At 35.8% G+C, this 14,131-nt stretch overlaps 2 protein-coding genes across 9 annotated transcripts; both read left to right on the forward strand.

Annotated features, from left to right (window-relative positions):
* The first annotated feature begins 545 nt into the window (after nucleotides 1–545).
* Nucleotides 546–5,597, forward strand: LOC114761587 (probable protein phosphatase 2C 76). 7 transcript variants are annotated; one of them, XM_028950995.1, is made up of 9 exons: nucleotides 546–895; nucleotides 1,254–1,551; nucleotides 2,007–2,134; nucleotides 2,837–2,935; nucleotides 3,153–3,311; nucleotides 3,585–3,671; nucleotides 4,517–4,608; nucleotides 4,994–5,068; nucleotides 5,149–5,597. In XM_028950995.1, exons 2-9 carry the CDS (start codon nucleotides 1,304–1,306, stop codon nucleotides 5,320–5,322), a joined length of 1,062 nt encoding a protein of 353 aa, XP_028806828.1. In that variant the 5' UTR covers nucleotides 546–895; nucleotides 1,254–1,303; the 3' UTR covers nucleotides 5,323–5,597. The 7 variants fall into 7 exon arrangements, with proteins under 7 accessions (XP_028806828.1, XP_028806829.1, XP_028806830.1 ...); XM_028950996.1 differs by having other exon boundaries at nucleotides 1,258–1,551; XM_028950997.1 differs by having other exon boundaries at nucleotides 548–895; nucleotides 1,449–1,551.
* A 2,474-nt stretch (nucleotides 5,598–8,071) lies between these two features.
* LOC114761579 (uncharacterized) lies at nucleotides 8,072–13,781 on the forward strand. 2 transcript variants are annotated; one of them, XM_028950984.1, is made up of 3 exons: nucleotides 8,072–8,199; nucleotides 8,379–8,431; nucleotides 10,999–13,781. In XM_028950984.1, the coding sequence occupies exon 3, from the start codon at nucleotides 11,121–11,123 to the stop codon at nucleotides 13,437–13,439; it is 2,319 nt and encodes a 772-aa protein (XP_028806817.1). In that variant the 5' UTR covers nucleotides 8,072–8,199; nucleotides 8,379–8,431; nucleotides 10,999–11,120; the 3' UTR covers nucleotides 13,440–13,781. The 2 variants fall into 2 exon arrangements, with proteins under 2 accessions (XP_028806817.1, XP_028806818.1); XM_028950985.1 differs by lacking the exon at nucleotides 8,072–8,199 and having other exon boundaries at nucleotides 8,244–8,431.
* The last annotated feature ends 350 nt before the right edge of the window (nucleotides 13,782–14,131 follow it).

A 14,131-nucleotide genomic window follows, 5' to 3' on the forward strand; every position in this document is an offset into this window, starting at 1 on the left:
GCACTGTATATATTTGTAAATGCACGAATTTGGATTGAATAAAGGTGTAGTGGCCGGTATACCTTTGCAGTTATTAAAATATAGACGGGATGAGTTTCTATATGTACATTTCATAATTATAATTATACTCTTATCCTTAATATAAGATATAATTAAAAAGTTGATATTAGTCATATGGTTATCAATTTTTTTTAAAATTAAACTTATTGATATTCTTTTAACAACAATCAAATAAAAAAAGAAAAAAAAAGATACTTATGACATTTTAAAAAGAACATATCATATTAACTAATTTAACTGATATTTTAAATTTATTTAAAATTAATTATTTAGATTTTATATTAACCATACGAAGGGTATTATAGAATTTTCGGGCAGAGTTGCCTGAGAAAAATCCTCAGCAGGGATAGGGCGGGCGAGTGCTAACGTGGCACGTTGTGATTGCAATGAGGAAAGCTACACAGAAGCTGGGGGAGTAGAGGATAACACAAAGCACACAATAAAAACACAAGAAGACTAGCAGCCTGCCACGTTGCCATCGCTCTTGGGTGCCATGAAGTTCACTCAAAAAGCCATCTCCTCACTTTCTTCTGCTTTTGCCAATCTCACTCTCTCTCTTTCCCTGAAACTCTCTTAGGGTTTCAAATTCCCGTTTAGTATCTGTTCTTTGATTCCTTTAACTTTTTAACGTTTTCTTGATTCGGATCATCCATTTGAATAGTATCAATGTCTTTTTCGGCTCATTTGATCCGATCCGGTTCGTCGCCCAGCTGAGCGTTCTGACTCAAGCCACAAATGCCTTGTTATCTGGGAATATCTCATTGAATTGCTTTTGGAAGCGGTCCACTAGTCTCTTCTGGTCGATTATTTGAATGTTTAAAGTGGCTTGCACAGTGTAAGATTTGACGGATTTCGGTTCCTTTGCTCATCATTTTTGCTTTTCTTGCCGTAGTGGGTTTTCTTCTTTCCTTCTTTTCCCTTCTTATCTCTCTAAGGTGATTAAATTCACTTAATGAGAGTTTTATAGGCTGGATAATGATTATTTTCGCACAATTCACTCCCATTTTGTAGCTGTATAAGTAATTTACACGTGAGTAACGGCAGAGGGATTTTACTTCGTTCAGTTTTTAGTATTTACTCGGTGAATCAATCCATTGTTTTTCTTTAAAGAAAAGAAACGTTTTCTTCCCTGTACTGTTCAATTATTCGTGAGAATCTTTGGTATGATATAGTAATTTTCTGTATGATGCTAGACAGATAAGTACACAAGATCTGGCGTTGAATTGCCAGTTTAGTCGTTTAGATGGTTTACAGCAGTTGTATAAGGTCTTTGGTTGTTCAAGTTCGATCCTTCACCAATAAAGTGCAATTCTACAACATTGTGAGAAGTTTGCATAAAGTTCCCTCCATTACTTATTCGTGGAATCGTGGATTTAAGACAAGCATAGGGATGATGGTTAATACAGGTGTTATGTCAAACCCGGGACCCATTGTTGATATGTTGGCAGAGAAAGATGATGACGGTGGGTTTGCCAGCGGAGGGTGGAAAAGGTGATTATTTATTTGCAATTTCCTTTGTTGAGCGTTTCGAAGGTAATTCTTGTTGATGTTTTCTTTTACTTCTCTCATTTGATTCTGTCTTTTCTCACACAAATTAAAGCAAAGAAAAGGACAGAGCTCTAAGGTCCATTATTCCATTGGAAGGTCGTCGTTTGTCTTTATAGCAGAAGCCTATATTAGATGGGATCTTGTGCATTATTTTATGGTGGGGAATAAATGTATATCGCCCCCCGCTGTGGTTATTTCCTCAACTGAATTCATCTTCATTCGTCCAGATTGGCTGATCAATCAATATGAAACTGTTTGGTAGGGTTTTTAGTAATGAATGGAGTTGATGAATGTCTTTAATATGCCTGGGTGGCTGGCTATGGTCTTGTTCCCTATTCTTTACCTCGTTTTATCATGTTATCAGATCAATCTTATGCAATTGCTTTTTTAATTGGCAGTGAAGATGGAAGACTTAGCTGTGGGTATTCAAGTTTTAGAGGAAAAAGGGTGACCATGGAGGATTTTTATGATATTAAGATATCTAATATTGATGGACGTTCGGTATGCTTGTTCGGAATATTTGACGGTAAGATTTTCCATTGTCATTTTTTTTTTAGGTGAACTTCCGTTGTCATGCTTTGCTGGGGAGAAATTTACCTATTTCTTCTTCTTCTTCTTGCCTTACATTATCAAATCTTCCTACTTAGTTCTATGCCCAATACAAGTTGTATCTTGGTAATTATTTTATAGTTTTCATGTTATTTTGCATATGGCTGAATTGGCAATTTTTTGAGCATCCCTGTTGTCTAGCCTCCCATATAATTGCTGAAGCTTTGTCATGTTACGCCGATTGACGTGATCACTCACTAAGAATAACCTCATGAATTCAGGACACAGCACAGGGTAATTAAATCAGACGTGTTTAATTAGGTTCGGATAATTTAATGTTTTACACATTTTTTTGGCTTCATGCTAATAATTCTTCAGCTTTTAGGTAAGCATAATTATATCTCCCCAAGAAATGAAGTCGCAAATCCGTAGTGCAGAAGGTCTGAAAGTCAGAGACTAAAAGTTGTTATTTGTATCATCTCCTCTAAAACAAAAGCAGGGATAAAAGTCGAGATAAAAAATAAAAACAAAGCCCTGGTGTTAATTGCTATTTGGGTGCATGTTTATTTGATTACTGATATGGGTGTTTGTAAACGATCATCTGTCTGTTGTTATGATAATATGACTTCTGCTGTTGGCATAGTTTCTTTTAATATTTCTATTTCAAATTTTCATTCAGGTCATGGTGGTTCTCGTGCTGCTGAGTATTTGAAGGAGCATCTCTTCAATAACCTCATGAAGCATCCAAAATTTTTGACTGATACTAAATTGGCTATAAGTGTGTTCTCATTCTCTTTTTCGCTACTATTATGCACTACTCCTTCTAGTATCGGAAAAATATTGTGCATAATTTTTTGGATCCAACATTGGTGGAAATCTTTTTGATTAAGCATCCATTGAGTGATGGATAAATTTTTTTACATGGCTTGGGCTCCTGCATGTGGGTTATTTTCCGACATCTGTTTGGGATCATAGTAACTTACGTAAGCTTGCAGGTGAAACTTATCAACAGACTGATGCTGATTTTCTGGATTCTGAAAGGGATACTTTCCGGGATGATGGTTCTACAGCTTCAACTGCAGTTTTGGTTGATAACCATCTTTATGTTGCCAATGTTGGAGATTCTAGGACCATAATATCCAAAGCTGGTAAAGGTATTGTTGAGATGCCCTATAATATTTTGATATCTGCAGGTTATAGTAGTTCTGGATTAAGCAGGACTTTTCATATCTTAATGATTTGATTGCTGGAAAAGGAAACTAGTAATATAGAGTTTACATGGAAATCAAAGTATTTCTGAAAATGGTTTCCATGCTTACTAATCCTCTATCACTTGTTTATTGACTTTCCTATTCACTTTGTGTGAATGCATGTTGATATTGGAGTATGACAGGGACCTCTTAATCTTGTCCTCTTGTTTTTGACAGCCATAGCTCTCTCTGAGGATCATAAGCCAAATAGAACTGATGAGCGGAAGAGAATTGAGAATGCTGGGGGTGTTATAATGTGGGCAGGTAGTGTATGTCTCCTGAAACGAAGGAATTATTGTCTAAGTTCGTTATATTTAAAATTTGCTTCGAGCACATCTGCAATAGTTGTGGGTAACTATTTTATGGTATTTTCATTGGTTATATTTAGTCAAAGTTGATATTCAAATTAATATGGTGTCCCATATTGGATGCACTTACTGTTTTTATCTTGGGATATTAGAATGGAGTCTTTGTTGACATATACTAATATGCATGGAGTGTTATGTTTTGGCTGATTGATATGCCAAATAGAGTGCTCACTATATATTATTGATCCTACATTATGTGGATGCATGGAAATATATAAAAGCTAGCCCTCTTTTATTAATTATCAACATATCATAATAAAACTGAATCTTTTGCTATTTTAGAATTCGTGCAGATTTATTGTTTACCTGCCTGCATTTAGATTCAAATTTTGTGCATTGCAACAGGGTAATGCTACTTTTCCTAAATAGTTAACTCATGGCTTCAAGAAGATAGAAGATTTTAGTCACATCTTTAATTGTTTAAGTGGCCCTTGGATGGTAACGAAGTGATTCAAAGTATACTGGGCTTCAGGAATAATTTTTCCTATGCATCAGCTTTTCCATGTCTACTAACATAGAACGGTAGATAAAGTAGAGATACGGCATTTGCTTAATATATATATATATATATATATATGTATGTATGTATATCCCTTTTCCTTTGGACCTGACCACTCATCCAAGAGATGGAATTGGCAACGTGGAGGGTGTTCTGATATAATCTGGCATATCGTGGATGTTCATGTATTGAAGTAGTTATTTCATGGAAGCAGATATTTACATTTCTTTGTTTGCTGATAGGTACTTGGAGGGTAGGAGGAGTGCTAGCAATGTCCCGTGCTTTTGGTAACCGTATGCTGAAGCAGTTTGTTGTGGCAGAACCAGAGATCCAGGTGAACCTTGGTTATGTTACTTTATTGATTGCTCTAAATGATTCACAAAAGTACCCCCCCCTCAATTGATGCTTGGGAAAGTCTGACAGAAACCCCTAACTTTCTAGTTTCATGGTGGAATTCCTTAGCCCCAAAAAAAAATATTATTTCTGTTTCAGTTTTGGGTATTGAATTGTATATAATGATTGCAACGAGAGATGAGGAACTTGAATGTAACTCGGATAGGGTTGGATCTTATGGGAGATGCCATGCTTTTAAAAAAACTAAACAGATTTGCCTGTCGCAACTTGCAGCTGTGTTTTTGCATTTGAAAGTTTGCATGTCTGGGGACTAGTCAGATACCCTGAATATGTTGACATTCTATCTGTTTCTTTGCCACTTTCAGGAACAGGTAATAGATGAAGAGCTGGAGTTGCTGTTACTTGCAAGTGATGGGCTATGGGATGTGGTACCAAATGACGTGAGCTCCATTTCCCCTCTTCTGTCGGTCTCGTTATACTCTCACGTCAACATCTTTACTGATATACAACCTTTGTACAGGACGCTGCTTCTCTTGCCCGTGCTGAAGATGAACCGGAAGCAGCTGCTCGTAGGCTAACTGAAGCCGCTTTTAGTCGGGGTAGTGCAGATAACATTACATGCATTGTGGTGCGCTTCCATCATGATAAAACAAACCCAGCTAATTCTGAGGAAGCGGGTCCAGGATCCAGCTAGCATCCAGCATGTCTTAAAGTTAAATGAACAGGCTTGGCTCTCTCTCTCTGCACATGCACTAGTGACTGACTGGGCATGCCAACCTGCGATTTGTTTATTCATTGCTTTTGTAATCTTAAGTCACTCTTGCATCTAATCACGGTCTCCTGGAAACTGATTCTCCAGCATTTGTTCATATGTTTTCCAGTCAACGGTTTGTAGAGGCACCGTTTGGTATTTTTCTTCTGATTCAATAAATGCGCCGTGCATTATTTCGGTGAGTGGAATTTTCTCCTTTTTTTGGTTTTCGGCTATGTTGGATTTATGCACTTCAATGCAGAGGATGATGCGAACAAGACACATTTTATTCGGGTGAAAAAAAAAGAATAATATTATAAGAGTTAGTTTGATTTTCAATTTAGTTTTAAATATAAGATCCTAATATATTTTGTTTTTATTTATTTATTTTTTCAAAATGGTTCTTGTAGTAGTTACACATATTAAATATTTTATTAAATGGTAGTTTTAATTAATATATATGATTAACAAAGATATTTTAAAAAAAATTATATGTATTTATTATAAATAATTAATTGAACAATTTTTTTTAATCTATTCAAGTTAATTAATTAACTAATTTTTATATTAAGTACATTGTTTTTTTTTGCTGACTTCACTCTGCGGAGGGCGACGAGCATGACCGACTAGAGATTTATTCGTTCATTTTTGTTTTCGCCTCCCATTTAGCACAGTCAGGCGATGTTAATTTATAAGGGAAAAGGTATACAATAATTTTATGCCAAGTTCAGTCAACCCATGAAATTTGTTGGCTACTGATTTGTGTAGGAACAACAAATTTTTCTTTGTTTACTTGTTAATCATCTGTTACCTCATATTTTTAAAACCTAATTGACTAATTTAAGAACATTGGAAAAAATTAAAAAATTATTTAATTTTTTTCTTGTTATAAGTTTCAAATAATTAGTTTTTAGACAAAAAATGATTAGTTAAGATTAATTAAAAACATTAAACAGGTTAGAGAAAAATCATGAAAAAGAATTATGGAAAAATATGATGAGAAAGAATAAATAATTAATAGTAAAATTAGAAAAAATACATTAAATATTAAGACAAATCTAAATAGAAGACAAGCTGTATTTTTTTTAAAATTTAAAACTTATAAATAGGAATGGAAGAAATATAACATATGTTATATAATCTTTTTGAGATAAATATATGTATTATGAGATTATATATCATCCTATAAGTCATAGAAATTAGTTTAGAGAAGAACAATAAATATAATATTTTAAAATAATTTATTTAACTTCCTTAATTTTTAATCTTCTCAAATTTGTTAACTAAGTTTTATATTAAGTATTAGAGGTTGCATCCAATGATTTCAAACGGGTTAATACAATTTTTCATCTTCTAAATTTGCTTTTAATTTTTGTTTTGATTTCTCAAATTCTAAATCATAGATTTTTGTTTCTCAATTTTTTATCATTTAAAATATTAGTCCTTATAACGTAACAAAAATCTGGACTATTTTGCTTTTTAAAGAAATCAAAATCTATAATTTGAAATTTAAAAAGCTAAAATCAAAATAATTGTAAAGTTGGAAATCAAATATTATATTAACCCATTTTAAATGGTCATGATGTGGGAATCTTAGTATAATCGTCACTCAGTAATGGATAATCGGGGTAAGCAGTAAGTTCACATTCCAGTACGTATCGTGCCTCTCTAGTCTCAAGGCTGTGCAAGTTCGACTTATAACGTTTAATTCCATCCACAAAACCAATCAAGGCCATAGAATTTTTATTGCAATCAGATATTGGCCTCTTATTGACGTTTCACTTGAAGGGGATAAAAAAAAGGTAATCATTTGAGTCGTGAGTTTAATAATGAATTATGTCGAGGTTTTACGATGTGATGGATCACTTGTTGAGGAAAGATCTACTATGTATAGTCAAATAATAAAATGGATAGAGAATCACTGCACTTGTCAACTCTGGAAACAAATAGACCAAACCTATCAAAATTAGTTAGAAGTTAGAATAGATTCCACATGTGAGAAACCATGGCCTAATCAAGATTAATGGCGGGCTATTAATGTTTCCTAGCACATTAGATGGCTCGAAATCCTTGATCCTACTCACATATATTCTCACTCTAATTTATTATTTGAAGCAACGGAATATTCTAACATTAGTGATCACATAAATTTCTAGGAAAACATTAATATAATGCTGATAAAATGCATGAGAAGGGATTCAGATTTTCATCTCAAATCCGAGTATATAGGGATCAAACAATGGTCAGAGATCTATCTCACCAATGTGACGTTCACGTGGAAGACCAGAAAGGGGAGAAAATATATGACTCTAATAACAATTTCAGTTATGTGTGATGTAACGTAATAAGGAAAAGATGATGTTAGGTTTAAGATTTTCAGTTGAATTTCAGTTGAATTGTGTGAACTAGTACATTTGTACTAAAAAGTACAGAGGTATTTGTAAATTTCTAGAAAAATGTCATTAAGCTATAAAATTTTTTGTATCTTTTAATAATGGACAAGGCAATATTTGACCATTTGCAGCAAATCCAGACTCAAGGGTTAAAAGTTAACCCTGGTTAAGGCTTGGGTTACACCTCCTTGTATTAAAAAAGGGCCATCAGGGTTAACATTAAATGAGGAGGGGAAAAAAAAAGGAATTATATATAACCAGCTCCATACTTACTTTCCCTTGTATTTTTCTATTTTCTTTTTCTCAAGTATTTTGTGGCAAACAGATTCTTCTTAGTTTCTCGAGCCTTTTTACAGATTAGTCATTGTACATGGTGACAGTCGTCTCAGATTCAAGTTGCTTAGCGTTACATCCTCTCTCCTACTAGGTAATTTTACTTATTCATTAGTTCTATCATTGTTGGTCGTCAAAAGATTGTCTTCCAAATTAAATCGTTCGTTAGATCTGGGATATATCAAACTCTAGGGTTTCAGTTCATGGTACTGAATTGCTGAATTCAAATTTGTTTCGACCGTTATAAATTATTTGAAATGCATATTGCTGTAGATCCTGGGCGTGCATCAGCTGACTTCGAGTTCGAATTTAGTGTCCGGAAAGAGGTAATTTCTGAACATTACCACTGGGTTGCTTACCACTTCTCTCCTTTTTTCTTTCTTTGGTATTTCGTGCAAGAATTTTTATGGAGATACATGAAGAAGAAAATTTAGCTTATGAATTTCGCATCATTTCTGTGCTTATATGGCCATGAATTATAGTTTTCGATTCGCTATGATCGTGATTTTGGATGATTTCCCACTATGAATTCTGCGATTTTGATGTAACTTCTGAAGGGTCAAATTTCGTACTCTTAATTTGTGACGATTTATAATTACGCTAGCTTCTGAGGTTATGAAACTAAGTGTTGTATAGGGTCCAGAGAAAATTCCCCACTATATGAATTGAGTTTCCAAACCGCTATTAATGAATGCCTTGCGCAGTCTCTCTTCTTATTTTACTGAAACAGAGCTGTCCAGACATGGCAATTTTTTAATTAACGAGAGAAAATTTATTGATATATTGGCCGCTATTTTCCCCATTCTCACAGAATGAGTACCTACCAATAACACGAAAAAATGCTCCTTTTTGCATTTGACATTTCTTGTTTTCACTTTGTTTTCAGAAATCAAAACTACGATATATGAAATATCGTGCGTTAGGGCGACGATGTGGGGAAACCCCCCCTTCCTTTTGGAAATTTCTTGCTTTATATATATCTTCTGGAAGAGTCATTTCTGAGTACGAGATCCAACAGATCTTATATTGAATAATCCCCCCCCCCCCAATTGGCTGTTAATGCTTTTCTTTGCTAGTCTTTTTTTTTTGGGACCGATTTTCTTTACTAGTCATTACTTCCAAGATGTTTAAGCTTAGCCCAATTGGATAAGCCCTTTGAGGGCATTGCTTTATGTTTGTTTCTAAGCTGTTTAAATTTGCATGAGTAATGCATATTCTAGGAGGGAAGAATTTTGTATCAAGAGCTTGTATGATTCTTTTGAATTACCTTATTTATAAACTTCTTGGAAACATGCATTTGCAATTTGTAGTAATAAACCAACTGTAGCATGGCTAGAAATATGATTTGAAATGAAGCTTCACTGTGGGATATATTCTAAAGTTTATTTGAAAGCGACCAAGTGTAAATTTTCACTGAAGCCGTTTGTTTTTCATAGGATCTTCCCCCCTTGTCGCACCTACCTGTGCTGCCTGCACTACAGGACCTTAGTCAGGAGCAGCATGTAATAAGCATCACCCATCATAGAATATTAATTTTTTATTTAGAATTAAAATTTAATGGATTATTTGATCTAGCTTTGTAGCTGTACAATTCAACACTTTTTCTGTTGAAACAAGATGCTGGTATAATAGTGTCTTCGGAAGTAGATGGTAACTTTTAATAGTTAAAAAAAAAGGAGTAATCTAAGTGGAACCTTATTTGGTTAGCCAAGTTCCTTTTAATCATCAATTAGTCAAGCAGAAGGATAATAGAACCGGGAAAAGCTCAACTTACTATATTTATTTTTTAATTAAAAGGTAAGTTTCCAAGATAGGACTGAATGGACTGGATTGCAATCCTAATGTAATCCTAGTAGATTTTAGATCTTATATATGATTGGAATTGATTGCTATGTGTAGGATCATAAGATTGTGCAATCTTAGTGTCAAGATTGAGATCTTGACAACTTGTAGTTCTACTTCTAACAATTCTCTCTAGCAGCATAATATTTAAACTCCTACTTGTTACAGACAAATCCCAGGTGAATTAAAAGCAAAACACATGTAGACCTAGAAACCTGAATGCCATGACAAAAGTAACATGGTTGCACAACCATAATTCAAGAATCTGAGTAATTAGCACTTCCTACAATGACATCCTTGACAGGCAAATAGCTCCCAGAATGCTCCCATAAGTAACATATTTACATTCTTCAAGGATTACTTATGAATCTCTGATGTGAGACTCCATTATCTTGTCATTTTCTTTTAGTATAGGATAACTGCTTGCCAACTCACTTGATTCCATTTCCTGGTCTATTTTTATGTTATGATAGCCAGGATATCAGCAGCTTTTCATGTCTGTAAATTTGATTTAACAACACTAGCTGTAGTCAGTTTTAAATCCTGGCACATGATTAGACGTTCAGTGAAATAATACATGGCAGGACTCTCCAAGTCTAGAATGATATTCAAAAGATAGCAAATACTGCCAGAATATGATCTAAGCAGCTATAAATAATGAAAATAAGCTTACTCCCATAGCATTTTAGGGGCTAGAGTCTGACCCCAACAACACTAACTGATTGCCTATCCTCTTTGAACCGAAGTCCCCAAATATACAAAACTCATAGTCCTTCTCTCTCACACTGACACGTCACACATTAGCCCAATAGTTAACACCTCAGACCATTAGCTATGGGTCAAGGTCATCACAGTCTCCATGTTAGTACTTTCTCGTTTTCTACATGAATTTTATCAAGTTTAATGTAACATTTGTTATTTGGATATTCACATAAGATGTGGACATTTTATCTTGTGCTTGTATTAACTTCTTAGTAGATACCTTTAATTTGTTATTTTCCTTTAATTTTAATTTCAATGAGTGACATGTCTGATTTTCTTTCTCCTTCAGGTACAAGATTTTAGGGCTTCAGTCAATCAAAGGTGGTATGGTATAGAATCCAATGCTTAGTCGAAGTCCTGCCTTCTTTTAGCTAGGCGGGAAAGAAGTACATCAATTGCTGAGGAAGGAACATGATGGATTGCAACAAGGATGAGGCTGTTAGGGCCAAGGAAATAGCAGAGAAGAAATTTTCAGACAGGGAATATGCTGGTGCTAAGAAGTTTGCTCTCAAGGCTCTAAATTTATATCCTGCACTGGATGGTCTTTCACAGTTTTTGACCAACCTTGATGTTTATATCTCTGCTGAGAATAAAGTTAGTGGAGAAATGGATTGGTATGGTATACTGGGAGTGAACCCCTTTGATGATGAAGAGACAGTTAGAAAACAGTACAGGAAGCTGGCTCTCACTCTTCACCCGGATAAAAACAAGTCTTTAGGTGCAGAGGGTGCATTTAAGCTGGTTTCAGAGGCATGGAGTTTGTTGTCAGATAAAACCAAGAGACTAGAATATAACCTGAAGAGGAGTTTGAAAGGTTTTCAACATAAAACACCTAACCATGCTGGATCTCAATCAGAAGTACCTGGTTCAAATGGTTTTTATAATCTTAACAAGAATGTAACTTCAAATGTGAGGGCTGGAAATAGTAATTCCCAGGCACGCCATGGCTCGGCTCCTCGTCCACAGAAGAAGGCTGACACCTTTTGGACTATTTGTAATCGATGCAGGACTCATTATGAATACCTTAGGGTTTATTTGAATCATAGACTTCTATGTCCCAATTGTAATGAGGCTTTCTTGGCTATAGAGAAGGAGCCACCTCCCAACTATTTCAAATCAGCAAATTGGTCTTCTCGCCAGCAGCATCAAAGTTCTCGACATCACGCTTCAAGTAATAATCAAGCTAATGCTGGAAAAAACTTTACAGTTTCTCAAAATTCAGAAGCCATTGGTACTTCAGGCATGTCGTCATATGGTAAAGCAAGTTATCAATGGGGTCCTCACTCTAGCATGGCTGGTTTTGGTGGTATGGATGGATCATCGTCTGTTGCTGCTCAAGCTGCAAGTGTTGTGCAGCAGGCTAGTGAGAAAGTCAGAAGGGAACGTGAGGGAGCACCGTCAATTGCTGAATGGGAGAGGAGTCAAATGTCTAAGAGGACTGATGGTTCTTTTCATAAAGGGGAGAAATCTTGGAAGAAGAGAAGGACAGATGATATCGGTATGAATGGTATTAAAGGATACATGGCAAACCATATGACCGCGGGACAAGGAGCAGCTGGTATGGGATATGCTTCTGATTTGAGAAAAGCTAACTGGGAAACTGAAAGAAGCTATGGTTTCTCAGGCATGAAGCCTAACAGTACGAGAGAGTTGTCATTGTTTGAAATCCGAAATATGTTGGTGGATAAAGCACAAAGTGAAATTCGCAAGAAACTTGAAGAATGGAAATTGGTGGCGCAATCTAAGATCACAAGCAAGTCCAAAGAGAATAAGAAACAAAAAAGCACATTGACTGCTAAAACATCTGATTCGAAGAAGCATAAAGACTCCATTCTTGATAATAGCTGTCATGTAGAAGGTGATTCTTTCCCTGTCACATCTGATAATACCGTTAAGGAGGATCAATCCTACATCATAATGAATGTTCCAGACCCTGATTTCCACAATTTTGACGTGGATAGAACTGAGAATGCCTTTGCTGAGGACCAGGTATGGGCTGCTTATGATGATGATGACGGAATGCCTCGTTATTATGCTCGGATTCACAAGGTGATATCCATGGAGCCATTTAGAATGCGAATCAGCTGGCTTAACTCTAGAAGCAACAGTGAATTGGGTCCCATAGATTGGATAGGTGCTGGATTTACTAAAACTTGTGGGGACTTTAGGACTGGCAGGCATGAAATCACTGAGTCATTAAATTCATTCTCACACATGGTTAGGTGGACAAAAGGCAACAGAGGAGTCATTCGTATCTTTCCGCTGAAAGGGCAAGTCTGGGCTCTTTATAAGGACTGGTCTCCCGATTGGAATGAACAGACTCCAGATGAAGTGATACACAAATATGATATGGTGGAGGTGCTTGAAGATTTTGACGAGGAGCTCGGGATATTAGTTGCGCCGTTGATTAAGCTTCGGGATTTCAGGACTGTGTTTAGAAGGCATGCTGACCCTGATCGGGTGACGAGGATTCCTAAAGGGGAGATGTTTCGCTTTTCTCACCAGGTTCCTAATTACATGCTTACAGGCGAAGAAGCTAATAATGCTCCAAAGGGTTGTCGAGAGTTGGATCCAGCAGCTACACCTTTAGACCTTCTTCAAGCCACTATGGAATCTAATGAGGGATTGGGTGCTAAAAGGCTTGATGAAGACGCTTTGCCCAATTCAACTGAAACGGAGAAAGCTTCAGATACAAGAGGAGCGGATCAGTTGAACGAGATTTTTACATAGCAAAGGTTGATAGATGACTCCACACAAAATAGAAAAGCAAGTTAAGGTGACGGATGATGCAAATAGGCTTAAAAAATTAAATTGAACATTGATGAAATTACACCCTCTTAGTTGAATCTTGATTTTGTAAGCTTCACCCGGATAATCCATAGTGCTTTTTTTGGTTCATAATTCGATCAAAGGGATCCACAGCTTCTGTTTTCAAACAGCTTCTTCCGTTTGGCTGTACAACTTTGAGAATGTTATTTGTAGACTTGTTTATGTCCATAGTCAAAGGTCAATGTGTCCATTCCGCAGGCAACAAGATTTAAATTATGATGTCACTTAGTGACAACTTCTTTCCTGTGAGATCTGCTGAGCTCCATTAGTATCAGATTGATAGATTCATTTCCCAAATTGCAGCTTCGCGCCCAACGCGAAAATGCGATGCGGCGCGGGAAGATGCACTGAGTTGTTTTGTTTCTGAAGTTCCCGTTTTCCGTTAAATTTCACATGTGCTAATATGATTCTGCATGCGGCATTTATATAATTAATGTTAATTCCGTGGCTGTTGGTGAGGTCGCATATGTTGATTTTTCAGAATATAGGCTATCGATATAGAGAGATAATCAATTCTTGGTTTGATGCTCCATCTGGACATTCCACCGCTAATGAAAACATCCACAATCTTTGTTATAAATGAAGCACCAATA

This window comes from Neltuma alba, unplaced genomic scaffold (genome assembly GCF_004799145.2).
Source record: "Neltuma alba isolate B1F8T4 unplaced genomic scaffold, ASM479914v2 tig00011126_pilon, whole genome shotgun sequence".
In the NCBI taxonomy this organism is placed as follows: domain Eukaryota; kingdom Viridiplantae; phylum Streptophyta; class Magnoliopsida; order Fabales; family Fabaceae; genus Neltuma; species Neltuma alba.